Source organism: Phoxinus phoxinus (genome assembly GCF_949152265.1).
Source record: "Phoxinus phoxinus genome assembly, chromosome: 15".
NCBI lineage: Eukaryota > Metazoa > Chordata > Actinopteri > Cypriniformes > Leuciscidae > Phoxinus > Phoxinus phoxinus.
The window spans coordinates 33,128,418-33,148,231 of NC_136890.1; the positions used below are offsets into that span (position 1 = coordinate 33,128,418).

At 34.0% G+C, this 19,814-nt stretch overlaps 1 protein-coding gene and 1 long non-coding RNA gene across 2 annotated transcripts; one reads left to right on the forward strand and one right to left on the reverse strand.

Annotated features, from left to right (window-relative positions):
- Positions 1-4,387: 4,387 nt before the first annotated feature.
- LOC307011179 lies at positions 4,388-6,830 on the reverse strand. Its single transcript, XR_013800365.1, has 3 exons — positions 6,231-6,830; positions 5,698-5,779; positions 4,388-4,514 (listed from the first exon to the last, which is right to left on the reverse strand). It is a non-coding gene; the product is annotated as an uncharacterized lncRNA (long non-coding RNA).
- Positions 4,502-19,232, forward strand: LOC307011175 (uncharacterized protein). The gene is made up of 19 exons (XM_079636569.1): positions 4,502-4,768; positions 5,594-5,625; positions 5,720-5,754; positions 6,859-6,899; positions 7,326-7,419; positions 8,943-9,037; positions 9,149-9,206; positions 10,472-10,564; positions 10,668-10,696; positions 10,790-10,823; positions 10,918-10,996; positions 13,444-13,474; positions 13,559-13,583; positions 13,694-13,808; positions 15,153-15,184; positions 15,484-15,515; positions 15,612-15,695; positions 16,663-16,821; positions 18,517-19,232. The coding sequence occupies exons 1-19, from the start codon at positions 4,766-4,768 to the stop codon at positions 18,631-18,633; spliced, it is 1,188 nt and encodes a 395-aa protein (XP_079492695.1). The 5' UTR covers positions 4,502-4,765; the 3' UTR covers positions 18,634-19,232.
- The last annotated feature ends 582 nt before the right edge of the window (positions 19,233-19,814 follow it).

Here is a 19,814-nt window from a genome sequence, read left to right on the forward strand (position 1 = left end):
GTTCCCGCGGTGGAAACCTTTTACTTTTACTTTGAGTAAATATTTCTATAAGTACTTGTACTTTTACTTGAGTACAGTTTTTGGATACTCTACTACCCACCTCTGCTTATCAGTGATAGGCTTTTATCATCTATCAGTCTTACAAGTTCAGCATAACAATCAGCATTCTTCCATCTATCTTCTGCTAGCTGTTCTGCGTTAGCATTAGTGGGCTCATGCAAAATAGTCTCTTTCAACTTTAGAGTGTGTAAACAGCTTAAGAATCTCGTTTTCCAAAGATCATATTTATCTTCGGATCCATCAAAGATTGTGCTGCCATGACTCCTACCGCTCTGTTGGCCATTTTCGCCGACTTTTCTTCTTATAACGTTGCCTCTTCAGTTTAAGCTTTATCGCTAGCTTCATAGAACGCGTAAGTAGTCTGACTTACTCACGCTCGTTTGTTTCCATGTCTGGGCCCATAACTGTTGAGCATCCGAGTGCGCAATTCACCTTCACTCGCGTGTAGGAAAAACAAAACGAAACGTTGCTTAGTGCTGTTTATTCAGCAACCTTCACTTGAACATAAACCCAGTTCACTCTTCTTTACAACTTAGAAGGAGATGACGTAAAATCATCACGTACAAAACCGTATACCTCCAAATAAAACACTGCGGTCACGCCATCTGCGCCTCTGAGAAGCGCGGTCGCGCCATCTACGCTTAAAAACACACTGCGCCTCTACACGAGGTTGCGTGGTAGGCTCAATGTGTATGCGTTTGGTTGTCGGCAGACTTTTTAAAAGATATTTATAATAAAATCAAATTGTTTTGTGCAAACTCCACCAGATTCTTGTTCTACATCTCACAGACTACCACTGTGGTGATTTTCATGTTGTTTTACTGTTTTATTATTTAATAATTACCTGCCAAAGTCCTATACTGTATACCTGGCTGCAAAGCAATATTTAATAAATTCATTAAAAATGCAAATCAAAATGTTTTCTGCAAACTACACCAGATTCTTGTTCTACATCTCACAGACTACCACTGTGGTGATTTTCATGATGTTTTACTGTTTTATTATTTAATAATTACCTGCCAAAGTCCTAAACTGTATACCTGGCTATATAGCAATATTTAATAAATTAATAAAACATCGAAATCAAATTGTTTTCTGCAAACTCCACCAGATTCTTACTCTACATCTCACAGACTACCAATGTGGTGATTTTCATGATGTTTTACTGTTTTATTATTTAATAATTACCTGCCAAAATCCTATACTGTATACCTGGCTATATAGCAATATTTAATAAATTAATAAAACATCGAAATCAAATTGTTTTCTGCAAACTCCACCAGATTCTTACTCTACATCTCACAGACTACCAATGTGGTGATTTTCATGATGTTTTACTGTTTTATTATTTAATAATTACCTGCCAAAGTCCTAAACTGTATACCTGGCTATATAGCAATATTTAATAAATTCATTAAAAATCTAAATCAAATTGTTTTCTGCAAACTCCACCAGATTCTTACTCTACATCTCACAGACTACCAATGTGGTGATTTTCATGATGTTTTACTGTTTTATTATTTAATAATTACCTGCCAAAATCCTATACTGTATACCTGGCTATATAGCAATATTTAATAAATTAATAAAACATCGAAATCAAATTGTTTTCTGCAAACTCCAAATGATTATTGTTCTACATCTCACAGACTACCACTGTGGTGATTTTCATGATGTTTTACTGTTTTATTATTTAATAATTACCTGCCAAAGTCCTAAACTGTATACCTGGCTATATAGCAATATTTAATAAATTCATAAAAAATGCAAATCTAATTGTTTTCTGCAAACTCCACCAGATTATTGTTCTTCATCTCACTGTCTACCACTGTGGTTATTTTCATGTTGTTTTACTGTTTTATTATTTAATAATTACCTGCCAAAGTCCTATACTGTATACCTGGCTGCAAAGCAATATTTAATAAATTCATAAAAAATCGAAATCAAATTGTTTTCTGCAAACTCCAAATGATTCCTGTTCTACATCTCACAGACTACCACTGTGGTGATTTTCATGATGTTTTACTGTTTTATTATTTAATAATTACCTGCCAAAGTCCTATACTGTATACCTGGCTATATAGCAATATTTAATAAATTCATAAAAAATCGAAATCAAATTGTTTTCTGCAAACTCCAAATGATTCCTGTTCTTCATCTCACAGACTACCACTGTGGTGATTTTCATGATGTTTTACTGTTTTATTATTTAATAATTACCTGCCAAAGTCCTATACTGTATACCTGGCTATATAGCAATATTTAATAAATTAATTAAAAATGCAAATCAAATTGTTTTCTGCAAACTCCACCAGATTATTGTTCTTCATCTCACTGTCTACCACTGTGGTGATTTTCATGTTGTTTTACTGTTTTATTATTTAATAATTACCTGCCAAAGTCCAATACTGTATACCTGGCTATATAGCAATATTTAATAAATTTATAAAAAAATCAAACTAGGTATACAGTATAGGACTTTGCAGGTAATTATTAAATAATAAAACAGTAAAACAACATGAGAATCACCACAGTGGTAGTCTGTGAGATGTAGAGTAAGAATCTGGTGGAGTTTGCAGAAAACAATTTGATTTCGTTTTTTTATGAATTTATTAAATATTGCTATATAGCCAGGTATACAGTATAGGACTTTGGCAGGTAATTATTAAATAATAAAACAGTAAAACAACATGAAAATAACCACAGTGGTAGACAGTGAGATGAAGAACAATAATCTGGTGTAGTTTGCAGAAAACAATTTGATTTCGATTTTTTATTAATTTATTAAATATTGCTATATAGCCAGGTATACAGTATAGGACTTTGGCAGGTAATTATTAAATAATAAAACAGTAAAACATCATGAAAATCACCACATTGGTAGTCTGTGAGATGTAGAGTAAGAATCTGGTGGAGTTTGCAGAAAACAATTTGATTTCGATTTTTTATGAATTTATTAAATATTGCTATATAGCCAGGTATACAGTGTAGGACTTTGGCAGGTAATTATTAAATAATAAAACAGTAAAACAACATGAAAATCACCACAGTGGTAGACAGTGAGATGAAGAACAATAATCTGGTGTAGTTTGCAGAAAACAATTTGATTTCGATTTTTTATGAATTTATTAAATATTGCTATATAGCCAGGTATACAGTATAGGACTTTGGCAGGTAATTATTAAATAATAAAACAGTAAAACATCATGAAAATCACCACAGTGGTAGTCTGTGAGATGTAGAACAAGAATCTGGTGGAGTTTGCAGAAAACAATTTGATTTTATTATAAATATCTTTTAAAAAGTCTGCCGACAACCAAACGCATACACATTGAGCCTACCACGCAACCTCGTGTAGAGGCGCAGTGTGTTTTTAAGCGTAGATGCCGCGACCGCGCTTCTCAGAGGCACAGATGGCGTGACCGCAGTAAATAAAACTATACAGGTAGTCAATACCGTAATGCAATGTATAAGGGTGCAATACTTTTAATAGCAGCCAATCAGCATATTATAATGATTCCTGAAGGATCATGTGACACTGAAAACTGGAGTAATGATACTGAAAATTCAGCTTTGATCAGAGGAATAAATTACACTTTACTATATATTCACATAAAAAAAGTTATTTAAAATTGTAATAATATTTCACATATTACTGTTTTTGTTATCAAATAAATGCAGCCTTCGGGAGCAGAAGAGACTTCTTTCAATTTAAAAAAAAATCTTATCGACCACAAATGTTGAAAGGTATGCAGACAGGAAGTTATCGAGTTGCTAGTGTTGGATTAGTAGAACGTTAGAAAGAATTTTTATCAGATATGTTTCCAGAGGAAGATAAAGCAGGTACATATTTACAGGATGCTTGCAATGTTTGTAAGATACCTACATATGTTGTTTTACCTGCTCCACCAAACCCAAAATCAACATTTCAATGGCTAGATTCATCAACGATTATCAGAGAGAAACTGCTGTTAAAAACTGCTGTGACATAAAAAAATAAATAAAATAAAAAAATAAAAAATAAATTTATCCTCCCTTGTTTGGCTTATGCTACTCTGAACTTTGTATTTTGAGCACTTCTTGCGTTATTTTTGCCTCTTCACGATGACTCGCTTGCTGTAGTCCTCAGTTGTAAGTCGCTTTGGATAAAAGCGTCTGCTAAATGACTAAATGTAAATGTAAATGTTCCCGCATTCAAATAATTTGTTTCCTTTAAACTTCATGTAGTGAAATTTGTGTGTGAATGTTGTTAGATGGGTTCACACTGCCATCAGCAGGTTGAGATCAGGAACTGATGAGGATCACCAGGGTTTGGAGACGTTCACAGGTGTCGTGCTACACACACACAGACCGTCTCTTGTGATGTTCAGTCTCATGTCACCAAACTCTGTTCCTCTGAAAGGCTTGATAACACTTCTTCTTTCGGACAGCGCTCCGTCTGTGGTCAGATGCATCTAAACATCAGACAAGAGAGAGAACAAAGTGCTTTAGTGAACTTAGAGCCGGTCGAAAGGCTTTCTGTTATTAACAGGAATAATCAGCGACCTGCTAAATCATCCACCTGCTATGCAAATACTCAAACTCACACACACACTGCCAGCACGCTACTTACTGTCCTCATATACAAAGTTCTAGGATATTTGCATCCAAACCTTACAATCCTTACAGGAGAGAGCTTCCTGATGAACTGAACACCTCATGCATCATGGTAAAGTACAATTATTAATATTTATATAATGAGTTGCATGTTTTACATTTAGGATTCCAGACAAAATTGACATGTAATGGGCATTTTTTGAGTTGGTTTCAGATGTTGTTTTATATGTGAACATCAACGTAATCATAATATGGTGTGGCAACATCCAGTCAATTATTACCTGCTGTAATTGATGTCAGATACTGTCTATCATATATATATTTTAGAAAGGTTAGTTGTTTTCTACTTTAAAATGTTTCAGCTCCTCATTCGCATTGAATAAAGCATTACATTGTTCTCTGCATGATGCAATTGAACCACTGATCTGATAAAAAAACGGAAAATAGCAACGTTTCAGCTTCCTCTTCCCTAGTCACACCAGTTACGGCACTATTATGCTTTGTCCTGTCAATATACAGTACAGTATGCGTATTAATTTCTGTGATATTTAATCTCTTAAACTTTTACTGATCTTTTTTTTTGTTCTCACCTTTAGTCAAAACATGACTGAACCTGTTTTTATTCCTCTAAAATAAAACAGCTTTTTATGTATTGAAAAGTTATGAAAGAAAAAGTGATGTGCTGTGTTTTTCTCTGACATTGTTTATATTTATAATATTACGTCTGCATGCTTCATCCATTACACAATCTTTTACCATCCGGGAAGTGTTTTAGAAAACCAACAGGTAAAGATCGATACATAATGTTCTTGTTAGACGTTACTTGACTTGGGAAATATAAAGGTCTTCGGTCGAAATGTGTATGTTTTGTTAGGAGTGTTTTGGTCACCAGAGAAAAGTTTTATTGCTCAGAAAATGGTGATTTCTTTATTTTTAGAGTTTCTTTGAGAAGTTGAAAACATCTGTACTGTAAGTTTATTTTTTTTCATCAAACATAAAATGTTTCTTATGTAGCCTACACCTTGCATCACTGTAATTTACCTGTTATTTTTCTTCTGTACAGACATGGTGGACCACCTGCCCCTCCCAGGAGAACAGGTGCATTCATGACAATGGGCCTTACCTGTGTAAAAACAGTCAAAAGATTAAAACATCCACTTATTTCTCTTAGACTTTAGGTTAAAATGAAGGCATAGGGGATAATTAAATAAAATGTTTAATTCTATTAATTGCACTATTGCAGTTTGAATCACCGTTCACGTATAGGCTATATGTTAATATATTAACGTTAATGATTAAAAGTACAAATTTGTTAATATGAGGTGATATCAACTGTACTGTACATATATGAATAATACAAGATGTTTGGCAGAACTATAAACAAAACCGCAGTGAATATTAGCTAGGCTACATTGTGAATAATTAAAATGTAAATAAATAATATAAATACTAGGGCACGTACAAACGAAAAACATCAAATGCATAAAAAATAGGCCTACAAATATAAGAAATAACAATATATATATATATATATATATATATATATATATATACACACACACACACATACAGACCTTTTAAACAGCAGAGAGATTGGTTTGTTTGTAAATTAACGGCTCACATTATTTTAAGTCTTATAGTGGCGATTTTCTGACGTCTCGACGCGCGCGTCTTTTCTTCAAGTTATTTATCTATCTGCCACCCCAGAGAGCTTTAAACAGTAAAAAACAAGAGCACCAAAGAATTATAGAATCACAATCAAGCGTTTTTGCTTTGTATGTCTTATCTCCTGCGTTTCTGTCGAACCTGAGCGTTTTGAGGGCGGCCGGAATCTAACAACAACTCAAGTTCCCAGCAGGCACCGCTGCATGAATAAATTATAGGCTACAGGGTTTTTCGGTTTATTTTTTGCTGCTGTTGTATATACATTCACTACTACTTTACGTGATGATTATTCAGAGTTAGGGTTTATTTAATTATTTTTTGTCACCAACCATTAATGTTTTTTTTCTTCATCTTTTTGATTGTCCGCCATCGCTTCATACTCCGTCCCATAGAAGTGGCGGAAATGCACTAATACTTGGTTTGTCAGCCGCCACAAACACAAGAATAGAAGTCATAACGAAATACAGCATTGAAAAGATCTATAAATCTATTGTTTCTTCAAAATGTGTGTGATCTCATTCTAACTCTCACACACAGATAACAGCTCTGCTGCATACGGCTGGCCAGAAGGGGAATTTGTAAGTAGGCCTACTGTGCAAAGATCACATGTCTAAAACACACACACACACACGGATAAAAAGTGTGGGAACAGCGGTGTTTATCTTTCTTCCTGTTGTTGTGTCACCACAAGGTATCACTTCCCTTACTAATAGATAATTGCTGATTTTTGTTAATCGCTTTCATGACATCATATACACTGTCAATCATCGGAGTGTTTTTTTCCCCAGTGAAATAACGTTTTTATTGCTTTTAAATCCCCCCTTTTCTATTTTTTTTCCTGATCCCCTTTTTTTTAATCCATAAGACATCATTCATTATGACTATTTACCACTTGTGACCCAATTAGTGATGCATCTGAGCTGTTATATTTTATTATTTGACTTTTTTTTATCTTAGACACATCTGAACAAGATCTTTGTTTACTTTAATCTGTGCTTTTACAGGATGAGGAAGATGGTGATACATATGAAGCCCCACCATGTGAACGTCCCACCATTAAAGTCCAGCCTCGACAAGTAGAGGAGAACGTTTACCTGGGTAGGTACATCCATCCATCGTTAGCTCCATCCATCCATCATTATTTCTATACATCCATCCATCCATCATTATTTCCATCCATCCATCCATCATTATTTCTATACATCCATCCATCCATCATTATTTCCATCCATCCATCCATCATTATTTCTATACATCCATCCATCCATCATTATTTCTATCCATCCATCCATCATTGTTTCTATACATCCATCTATCATCCATCATTGTTTCTATACATCCATCTATCCATCCATCATTATTTCTATCCATCCATCCATGCATCGTTAGTTTCATCCATCCATCCATCCATCCATCCATTATTATTTCTATCCATCCATCCATCATTATTTTTATCTATCTATCCATCCATCATTGATCCATCACTATTTCTATCCATCCATCCATTATTATTTCTATACATTCATCCATCCATCATTATTTCTATCCATCCATCCATCATCCATCCATCATTATTTCTATACATCCATCCATGCATCATTATTTCTATCCATCCATCCATCCATCCATCATTATTTTTATCTATCCATCCTTCCATCCATCCATCATTATTTTTATCTATCCATCCTTCCATCCATCCATCATTATTTTTATCTATCCATCATCCATCCATCATCATTATTTCTATCCATCATCCATGCATCGTTAGTTCCATCCATCCATCCATCCATCATTATTTTTATCTTTCCATCCATCCATCCATCCATCCATCCATCCATCGTTAGTTCTATCATTCATTCTATTAATCCATCCATGCATAATCCATCCATCCATCCATCATTATTTTTATTTATCCATCCTTCCATCCATCCATCCATCATCCATCCATCCATCCATCATTATTTCTATCTATCCATCCATCATCCATCCATCATTATTTCTATCTATCCATCCATCCATCCATCCATCACTTGTTAGTTCTCTATCCATCATCCATCCATCGTTAGTTCTATTATTCGTTCTATTAATCCATCCATCATTATTTCTATCCATCCATTCTTCCATAAATCCATCCATCGATCGTTAGTTCTCCATCCATCCATCCATTCCATCCATCCATCCATCAATCCATCCATCCATCGTTAGTTCTCCATCCATCCATCCATCCATTCATCCATCCATCAATCCATCCATCCATCGTTAGTTCTCCATCCATCCATCCATCCATCCATCCATCCATCCATCAATCCATCCATCCATCGTTAGTTCTCCATCCATCCATCCATCCATCGTTAGTTCTCCATCCATCCATCCCTTGTTAGTTCTATAATTCGTTCTATAATTCTAACACTTGTTCTGTCTGCCTGTCTAAATTACCATACCAATGGCATTCTTGATTATCTTTGCATGGATTGTAGTATTGAAAAATATTTGACCGTTAAAAATATACACAATGTCTTTTATATTTATATTGTTAATAGGAATTAGTTATGCTGATTAATTTATATTTAATGTGCTAATATTTTGGATTTAGTTTCTAATATAGCGTTTGCTCTTCTTAGGTTATCCAGACAGAAGCCCAACCCCTGGTATTCCCAAAAGACAGGCCGCACCGCCGCCACGACCAGCCAAGATCCTCCCGATCGGGAAAAGCACAGTAAAACATCTTTGTGCTCAAATTATTGCAATATCTGTCTTTAACATGATTTAATTTAACAAAAGAGGCAAGTGCAACTTTTAGATTCAGTTGTGTTTGCTTTGCTTCTAGAAGCCAGAGCCGCCTCACGATCCAGAAGAGTTTTACATCGACCCCAATGATGGAAAACGTGAGTCTCGACTTTGAACTCTGATCAATGGTGTTCATTCTACAGCATTTCTATCAGTCTCTGTCTTCTCCTGTGTCTGCATGATGACATTCATATTTTTTTATAGAAGAGTTTGTTGTTGTTGGGGCTTTGGTGCAGTGTAGAGTACATAGTTTACATACTTACATTTCCCCCTCATTTTCTTGGCTTTCTTAAAGTCCCCCTCTAGTCAATGAGTTTATCCATTAAAACTCATCTTTGATCTCCAAAATTTCCTGATTTCCTTGAAAAAATGTTTTATTTATGTCTTTAAATAGCTTGAATGTAATTGCCTAATTTAGTATACGCGTTTCGTTTGAATATGCAAATGAGCCCCGCCTCCACTCACTCACTCAGAGATCCACTGGTTGACGATCACACGTTGATCTGATTGGTTACAAGGTTGTTTGTGACGTCAGAAACACCAGCGATTTCAAACCGTGTTTTTGAGACTGTCTTTGGTTCACTGCAGTTTTAAGCAGAAAATACTCAGCAATGCTGTCGACTTATGAATTTACACATGGTTTGTCTTAAAGCATATTAAAAACACCATATAGACACATAAACAACATTAAAAGCTGGATTTTCACCACAGGGGGACTTTAGGCTAACTGTTCTGTCGAAATATAAAGGCAAAACAAGACAATCAGCATTGTGTTTTTGGCACACATCGTGTTAAATTAAAAGTATTTCAACTTTTAAAAATGTGTTTTAAATGCAGCTTGTGTGAACACATCCTAGTCTTGAGCTTCATGCACACTAAGTCTCACCAAGACTGCATTTATTTGATTTAAAAATCCAGTAAAAACAGTAATATTGAGATTTTTTTTTTTTTTTTTTTTGTGCAATTTTAAATATGTTTTCTATGTGAATAGATATTAAAGTGTAAATTATATTCCTGTGATCAAAGCTGTATTTTCAGCATCATTACTCCAGTCTTCAGTGTCACATGATCCTTTAGCAATCACTCTAATATGATGATTTGATGCTCAAGAAACATTTATGATTACTATCAATGTTTAAACCAGTTCATATGTTTGTGGAAACCCGTGATACATTTTATTTTTCAGGATTCTTTAATGAAAAGAAAGTTTATTTGAAATGTGTTTGAAACATTATACATTTTTGCTGTCACTTTTGATCAACTTAATGCATTCCTCCTGACCCCAGAGATTTGAATGGTAGTGTAATGCAGAGATAGATGGATAGCGTATATACAATAAACGTTTTATATTCTCTGTCTCTAGCCCCTGAGGTGATACGTAAAGATAAACCTGGTAAAAAAGCCCCACCTAAGAGACCCCCGATGAGACCCCCACCGGCCCCTCAGAACGACGAAGGTCATTTCAAGACTATGTTCATCAAACTCACAGATTTTCATATTGGATTTTATTAGTTGATGACACACTGCACTTTTAGTTACTGTACTCTCTGACCTTCTAGACGTTTACTTGGATCCAAATGAAGGGCAGGTAAGCTTGACTGAGCATCGGAAATACTAAAGAAAAAAATAAACCAGATGCCTTGTGTTCATTTTAATATTAGTGTATTTGTGTTTCTGTCAGGATGATGATGACACCTATCTAGATCCTGTGGCTGGTCAGTGCTCCATGAATGTATAGCTTAAAATTATTTTATAGAATGATAAGGTGACTCAAATCATATTTGCTATTCATTGTTTTATTTTTTCTAGAACCTCCTTCACCCCGAAACCCGATCCGTATGCCGATGCCCCCTAAAAGTGTAGGCCTTCGAGACCCTCCATCACCAATGTACGTATGTCTAAATCAGGCTTAAAGGGACACTCCACCGTTTTTTCATATTAAACTATGTTATTCCCTTAAAGGGATAGTTCACTTTGAAATACAATTTTGGTATGTTTTAGCTTACCTGATGTGCATCCAAGATGTAGGTGTCTTTGTCAAGTCAAGTCAAGTCAAGAATATTTGTATAGCGCTTTTCACAATACAGATTGTATCAAAGCAGCTTCACAGTATTAAATTAAAATAATAATAAAACGTCCATGTTTGGTAATGCTAATCAATAGTATTATTGATTGATTCATTAAATTGAACATCCCCAACTGAGCAAGCCAAAGGCAACAGTGGCAAGGAAACTTAAAACCCCTAAAACTCCATCAGGTGACCTAATGGAGAAAAAAAAAAAACCTTGGGAGAACCCAGGCTCAGTCGGGGGCCAGTTCTCCTCTGGCGGTTATGAACTAGAGGCCGGATTAACTGTAAGATTAGAACATTTATATGAATGCCTGGTTAAAGAGATGCGTCTTTAATATAGTTTTGAACTGGGAGAGCGAGTCTGAGCAACGAACAGTATCAGGAAGGCTATTCCAGAGTTTTGGAGCTAAATGTGAAAATGCTCTCCCTCCTTTGGTGGACTTAGATATCCTAGGTATGACCAAAAGCCTCGAATTTAGCGATCTTAAAGAGCGCGATGGATTATAGGGCGATAGAAGATCCGTTAAATAGACTGGAGCTAAGCCGTTTAGGGCTTTATAAGTCAGTAACAATACCTTATAATTAATACGGAACTTTATAGGTAACCAATGTAGTGATGATAAGATCGGTGTTATATGATCATGTTTTCTTGACCTAGTAAGAACTCTAGTGGCTGCATTTTGGACTAACTGTAGCTTGTTTATTGAGGATGCAGGACAACCAGCTACTAAAGCATTACAGTAATCTAGTCTCGAGGTCATGAATGCATGAACTAGCTTTTCTGCATCAGAAACTGATAGCATATTACGTAGCTTAGCAATGTTTCTAAGGTTTCTTTGTCTCTGCGGTAGTTTCAATTTTGATATTTTTAGGTCAAACCATTCTTGTCTGTCAGTCATATAATGCAGGTATATAGGCACTGTCTCCAAAAGCATGCAGAGAAAAGTCCAAATTAAAAAATTCCCCATCGTAAGTGCACATTGATGGCCTAAGACACGAAACAAGCGGTTTGTGTGATAAAACGAACAGTATTTATATCGTTTTTATCTCTTTTACACAACCACGTCCAACTGATCTGTTTACTTAATCTGCGGAAGCGCCGCAAGGCTCCGGAAGTGATCTCTCTCGCGCGTGTACGTCACTCATTGTTTACACCAGAACCTATGCACAGAACAGAGATTGTAGGTAGGACGGCTAATAGAAATGGTACTAGTTTGCGCTTATCCGGGATGTTTAAACCGATGTAAAAAATTCCGATGTAAAGCATTCCAGAGTACAGAGTACCCAACAGAGGACCCGCCTTCAAGGAAGTTAACGCTTGTCAATGAAGAGCGGCCAGACTCTCTGTACAAATGAAATGTTCGAGAGTCTGGTAGGACCAAGCTACCCCGAGTCTACAGTAGAGACCAGAATATCACAGAGACTTGAGGCGGGAATCTCATTAATTAGGCCAGTAAAAAACTGCCTAGCAACACCTTAGTCACCACCCGTAACCGCCACACAACGTGTTCAAAATCACACTTTTGCAACTGTATGGCAATCTAATCTGCTGTCACTACCGTAATTTCCGGACTATAAGTCGCATCAGTCAAAAAATCCATCATGAAGAGGAAAAAAACATATATAAGTCGCACTGGACTATAAGTCGCATTTATTTAGAAATTTATTTCACTAAATCCAAGACCAAGAACAGACATTTAATCTGGAAAGGCGAGTTATTCAGCTGCACAACAGCACACAGAACAACAGCTGAATAGTGTCCGGTGTGTTAGCGTAACACATTAACAGTTATTCAGCGACACAATAGCATAAAGAACATATACCTGAGGCTGAATAGGCTAAACTAACATTAGCCAGCGAGTCCAACAAGTTACCGGTAAGCAAGTTCACCATCGCTCTATTGACGCATTCGTTCCAATGAACTGCCGTAGCCAAGGTGACATCTAGTGTATATATCTATGCCGCAACACTAAATCCATTGAGTTCTTCCTCGGTGTCGCTTCTGAACAACTCCGCTAACTAGAGCGCCCTCTCGCGGCTGTAGACGGTACTGTTTTATCTTGGTTCATCTCAGTCAGTATGAATTAATTTTGATATATAAGTCGCGCCTGACTATAAGTCGCTGGACCAGCCAAACTATGAATAAAAGTGTGACTTATAGTCCGGAAAATACGGTTCTCAGATCACTGTGAGCATCTCTTGCACAGGTGAGCATCTAGGTTGCAAAATCTAGTTTAGTAATACTATTTCTTCTTGTCTCACAGAATGAAACCACCTGTTCCCAGAGCCCATTCTGTGAGTACTCTACTAGCTTCACACGCATGCACTCATACAGTGTTCTTCTCTTGAGATCTGATTTATTTGTTTTGGTTTCCTCAGAGTTCGGTCCTGATCAGTGAGAAAGGTTAGTGAGTTTCTCCACATGTTTTTAACTCATGCGTGATGATGATGATGGTGTAGACCGCATGAGCCACGCATGTAAAGCTTCACTTGACGTCTCGTCTGGTTGTTTAGCTCCGCCTCCAGATTTAAAGCTCAGAAGTGTCACTTTTTCTGGCCAGCCGCTTCCACCCGCACTAACCAGCAAACCCATTCCTCCCATCATCATCTCCAAAGAAGTCAAACCCAGGTGAGTCTGTGAAGCCATAAGATGTATTTCACACTAAAATCAAAAGAAAGAAATATGAAATTATATTGTGCATAAAATATTCAGGCTATGGGTCCAGTAAGAATATTTGCTTTGTGACACTATTTTCATGAAAATTCCTCCAAACTCGCCCAGTTCTCAGTTGTCCAATATAAAGCAAAAATTACATTTTCATTAGTCTAGTGTGAAAAAATAACAATATTTTTTTTTTTTTTTACATAGCTTTCTAGTCATGTTAATTAAATTAGTTATTCATGTACACAATACATTTTTAAAATGTTGGATTATTTTAGTATGTGTTATTTTAGTATCATTTATAGCTTTTGCTGACATTTTGAATTTAGAATATATATATATATATAATATTATATATATATAGTAGACAACTGTTAGACAGGACATATATGTACATATTTATTTAATATTTTATTTATTTTCATCTAAATTTATTTCTATAGAGTGTTGCTCTAAAATTAAGCAATAAAATTAAATAAAATGTAAAATAAAAAATATATAGACATTTTATATATTTATTAATATACATTTTATATATTAAATGTTGGGTGATTTTTCAAGTGTTGTTTTAGTTTCATTTATATACTATTTAATACTATTACTATTAGTTTTTGCCTTCTTTTTTTAGCTTTAGTTATTTTAGTACTTCCACTTAAACCAAACAAAAAGGAGAAGTTACTTGGCAATATGCTTTTTCATGTTTTGAATTTAGAATATTTATATATATATAATATTATATATATACAGTAGACAGCTGTTAGACAGGACATATATGTACATATTTATTTAATCTTTTATTTATTTTCATCTAAATTTATTTCCATAGAGTGTTGCTCTAAAATTAGGCAATACAATTAAATAAATTAAAAAATATATAGAAATTTTAGATATTTATTAATATACATTGTATATATTAAATATTGGGTTATTTTTCAAGTGTTGTTTTAGTATAATTTATATACTATTTTTAGCTTTAGTTATTTTAGTACTTCCACTTAAACCAAACAAAAATGAGAAGTTACTTGGCAATATGCTTTTTCATGTTTTATTTTAATTCAAATAATGAAAATGTTTTTATGGTTTTAGATTTAGTTAACAATCATAACTCTGGATTTTTCATGAATGTCTTTTTTTGCATTAGCGCATGAGCATTTGAGGGCAATATGTAATTGTTATGAAAATAATGTCCCATTACCTTCTTTATGCAAAACTATTGTTTTCCTGTGAAATATAAGAAGCACATTTCATTGTCACATTCGCCTCTTCCTCATCCGCTGTCAAACTCAAATTTCTGTAAATATGTTGTTCCAGTGCTTCTCTACCTCCGTCTCTGGACAACACAGGTGATCAAATTTATTATTTTCATTTTTTGTCATGTTTCACGTTCTGTCAAAGTTCAGTTCAGAAGATTTGGCTGATATTAGAAGTCATTAATATGCTTGTATTTTCTAAATTAAATCTTCTTTTCACACGACAACAGTCAAACTAATTTAACAGTTTAATCTTTTCTAATGCACAGGATTCTTCTGAACTTTTTGTAACTGTTGTCATATGTATGTCACATAAAAACAATTACTGTTATCAGATTCATAATTTCCATATCGGTCCTTCCCTAATTCATTGATGGTCTTTCCTCATACAGCGCTTTCTTTCGGAGTAAAACCAGTTGCACAGGTAAACACATCAGACACAGTCAACGCTTTATGTGATTGGTGGCAAACTGCCACTTTATTCAGTAACTGATTGGCTGGTGCTGTTTATGATGATCAGGGGGCGGGGCTTCAGGACAGAGAGTGGTTTGCTGGAGTTTGTGACCGTAAGACTTCCGAGGAAACCTTGTTCAGGATTAACAAGGTGAGTCTGTTTTTGTGTGATTTGTATTTTATTTAAATGCTGCATGTTTTTCATCTAAAGGGGAAAATTAAAAAAAAATATTAAAATTAAATAATATAAAATAACAAGTAAAAAAATAAAAAAATATATAATTGTATTTTTTGTTTCAATTACACTTTTTATTGTATATATTTTTTTTTATCTAAATGGGAATGTTAAGCTATAAAATAACATGTAAAATGTATATATTTTAACATGTTTTTTTTATTTTTATTATTCTTTTATATATATATTTTTTTTAATCTAAATGGGTATGTTGTTCTGAAATAAAGCAAAAAAATAACATGTAAAATTGATATATTTGAACATGTTTTTTTATTTGTATTATTCTTATTTTATATATATTTTTTAATCTAAATGGGTATGTTGTTCTGTAATTAAGCAATACAATAACATGTAAAATGTATACATTTTAATATATTTTTTATTTTATATTTTATTTGTTTTGAACTAAATGGGAATGTTGTTCTGAAGTTAAGTAATAAAATATGACAAAAAATATAAAATAACATTAAAAAAATATTTTTAAATTGTATTTATTTTCATCTAATATGTAATGTTGTTCTGAAATTCTGAAAAACGCAATAAAATAAAAAACTTAAATATAAAATAACATGTTACAAATAAAATATACATATATAATAAAAAATGTAAATATACATGGAGGAAACTATGCTCAGGATAAACAAGTTGTGTCTGTTTATGTGTGATTTATATTTTATTGAAATGCTTCATGTTTATCATCTAAATGGGAATGTTCAGTTAAGTCATCGTTCTGAAATTAAGCAACTAACCTAAACTTAATGTTTATCATTTATTTTTTTGACTTTTGTGTTTTTTTAATCTGAACATCTGGAGCCATATCTCTCCAGTTCTGCTCAAAAGTCTATGTTTCATGGCCGTGTCTTTCTGCCCGGTGTTCCCGCAGGACGGCACGTTTCTGGTCAGGTACAGCAACTCTCAGAACGGCCGTCAGCCCTTCACGCTGGTCGTTCTCTACCATCAGACGGTTTACAACATCCCTGTGCGCTTCCTGGAGGACTCGCAACACTACGCGCTGGGAAAAGAGGGCAAGAAGACGGAAGAGGTAGAGGAGGAGAGGAAGATCTGATTCTGTCACATGTTCACATGTGTTCACTGTGCTGTTTGGCGAACTCACATGTAGTTTTGGTGCAACTGTGCATGTGGCTGCGCTCAGTGTGTCGTAATCACCGTAAATAAAGCTCCATGTGCTTTCGAATCGCTATCGCGTTTCTAGCTCTCAGAAAATTACGAGTTTACGCGTTATAATTACAAGTTCTACAATTACGTAATTATGACATGGCATGAACACACAATGAATATAATAGAAACTGTAGAGTATATTTATATATAATGTTAACTTGGCTTACGTATTGGTTATATATATATATATATATATATAACACAATATACATCCTAGATTTGCTTCCTGATTGTTTACATTTATGCATTTGGCATTTTATCCGAAGTGACTTGCGTTGCATTCCCTGGGAATTGATCCCTTGACATTTAAAATGAACTTAAAGCACGTTTATTATACCCCCCTAATTTATTGTTTTAAAATGTATTATTTAATTATGTTTCACATTATTATTATTTCCATATATGTGTAAATGCTTAAGCTTAATCTCTGTCTCAGTTTCATGTGACCATGAAATCACAGCTGGATGATTTCATGCTTTTGGCAAACTCACAAAATACTTTTTTTCCAAATATTTTATAGATTTTCTATCATCCATTTCACTACACAACTATCACATTTAAGCAAGTAGCTTTGAATTCATTATTATAATAATAGTGATATTAATTATTGTTTTACTATTGTTATTGCAGTATATATACATGTTCATTATAGTATGTTCATTATGAACATACACACACATCTTCACCCTTTATCTTCACAAATTCTGAGAGCATATTGCGTACCGTAGTTGTGCTTGTTTTTTTTTGGTGATAATAATGCAATGAAACGTGCCAAATTGGGTGGACACAATGGCCAGGCTGTCATACAAAGCATTCAAAAACAAGAGAGAACCAATGAAATATTAATAACTGATTATGATGTAGTCAATGTATGCTTTTTGTAGCTGTAGTTTGCCATTTTTTGCCAAATAATTTTGTCAGATAAATACTTATTGTTCTTCCCTTCCCCAAATTTTTTAATCCATTTTCTAAACAATTTCACATTTAAACAAGTCACTTTAAAATTCATCATCATAATAGTGATCATAATTATTGTTTTACTATTATTATTGCATTATAGACAAATATGTTTATACACATATACATATACATACATATATACATACAAACATATATATATATAATGTATATGTTTGGAGTCGAATGTTTTTTAGAGGGTTTTCTTTTTTGGTGATAATAATGCAATGAAACGTTTCAAATTGGGCGGACATCATTTTTGGCCAGGCTGTCATACAAAAAAATCATAAACGCATGCAAAAACAAGAGAGAACCAATTAAATATTAATACCTGATTATGATGTAGTCAATGTATGCTTTTTGTAGCTTGTGCCTTTATTTGCCAAATAATTTTGCCAGATAAAAAGTTTAGTGTTTTGTTCTTCCCTTCTCAAAAATATTAAATATTTTCCTCATATTTTGAAGGTTTAATCAAACTTGTAGGGTCATTAAAAACAAACATCCCCTCTAGACATCACTTTTGGCCACTTCTACATAATGACATATTTCAATTTCAGAGCAATATACACTAGTTGTGATCATCTCTGTGTTTGTTTCCCAGCTCTTCAGCAGTTTGCAGGAGATGATCTCGCATCACATGAAGAACCCGCTTCTGCTGATCGACCGCAAGAGTCAAGCTAAACACGGCACTCTCCTGTCTCACGCCGTACGGCCCTAGCTCAACCTGAGGTTACACAGAATAACACTCATACATCGCTTCAAATATTTATACCAGTGTGTTTGTAATGCAGTCAAACGTTGATAGTGTGTCTTGTGTTTAGTACCTGTCATGTTTGGGGATTTTATATGTGACCCTGGACCACAAAACCAGTCACATGGGTAATTTTTTTGAAATTGAGATTTATACATCACATGAAAGCTGAATAAATAATCTCTCCATTGATTTATGGTTTGTTAGGATAGGACAATATTTGGTCGAGACACAACTATTGTAAATCTGGAATCTGAGGAGCAAAAAAATCTAAACATTGAGAAAATCTCCTTTAAAGTTGTGCATTTATGTTCACGATTGTGCTGCATTCACTCACAAAAATACATGTTTTATATATTTACGGTAGGACATTTACTAAATATCTTCATGGAACATGATCTTTACTTAATATCCTAATGATTTTTGGCATGAAAGAAAAATGGATAAAGACTGGGTTTGTGGTCCATATATGGTGACTATGTAGTTTAGCTAAACTCACATATGTAATGTTTACAGAGCAACTTGTTGTCTTAGTGTTAAATAGTTTGAATAAAGGAACATGTGACCTTTCTGACCCGTTTTTTTTTTTTAAATCACTCAAACATTGATTAAAATCTAAATGACTTAATGTCAGTGGCAGTGTCGTGACGCTACTTTGAATCCATATTCTGACAAGCTATAATTGTAATGGTAAGTGGTTTGAAAAAGTATTTATCAATATAATAGTACTTTGAAATTATTTTCATATTAATTCTTACTTGATAGATCTTTGAAACATTTATGGATATTTCAAACAATACCACACTACTACTGTACATATCCAAAACTGTGGCAATAATAATATAGAGATCATAGAACTAGTACTGTTCATGTATGGTATTTATGGATATGTCAAGGAATACTATGATACTTTTATATTATGTTTTGTTTAATGCAGTGCTGTCATTGTTAACTTAAAACATTTCTGGTCATTTTCAAGACTTAAAAAAGGCTAACTTAAAAAAAATAAAGGTAAAACATTAGTTTACAGTGTCCATGTTTACATGTACATAGTAGTAATAACAGCAAATTATGCATATTTACATGCAACTAACCTGGTAACACTTTATTTTACAGTGTCATTGTTACATTACATGTAGTTACTATAG

Excerpts from the sequence above, each read along its gene's own strand:
- LOC307011175 (XM_079636569.1), top strand. Across the intron at positions 10,565-10,667 it reads GGCCCCTCAGAACGACGAAG|ACGTTTACTTGGATCCAAAT; the intron begins GTCATTTCAAGA and ends CTGACCTTCTAG. Across the intron at positions 13,475-13,558 it reads CTGTTCCCAGAGCCCATTCT|AGTTCGGTCCTGATCAGTGA; the intron begins GTGAGTACTCTA and ends TGGTTTCCTCAG.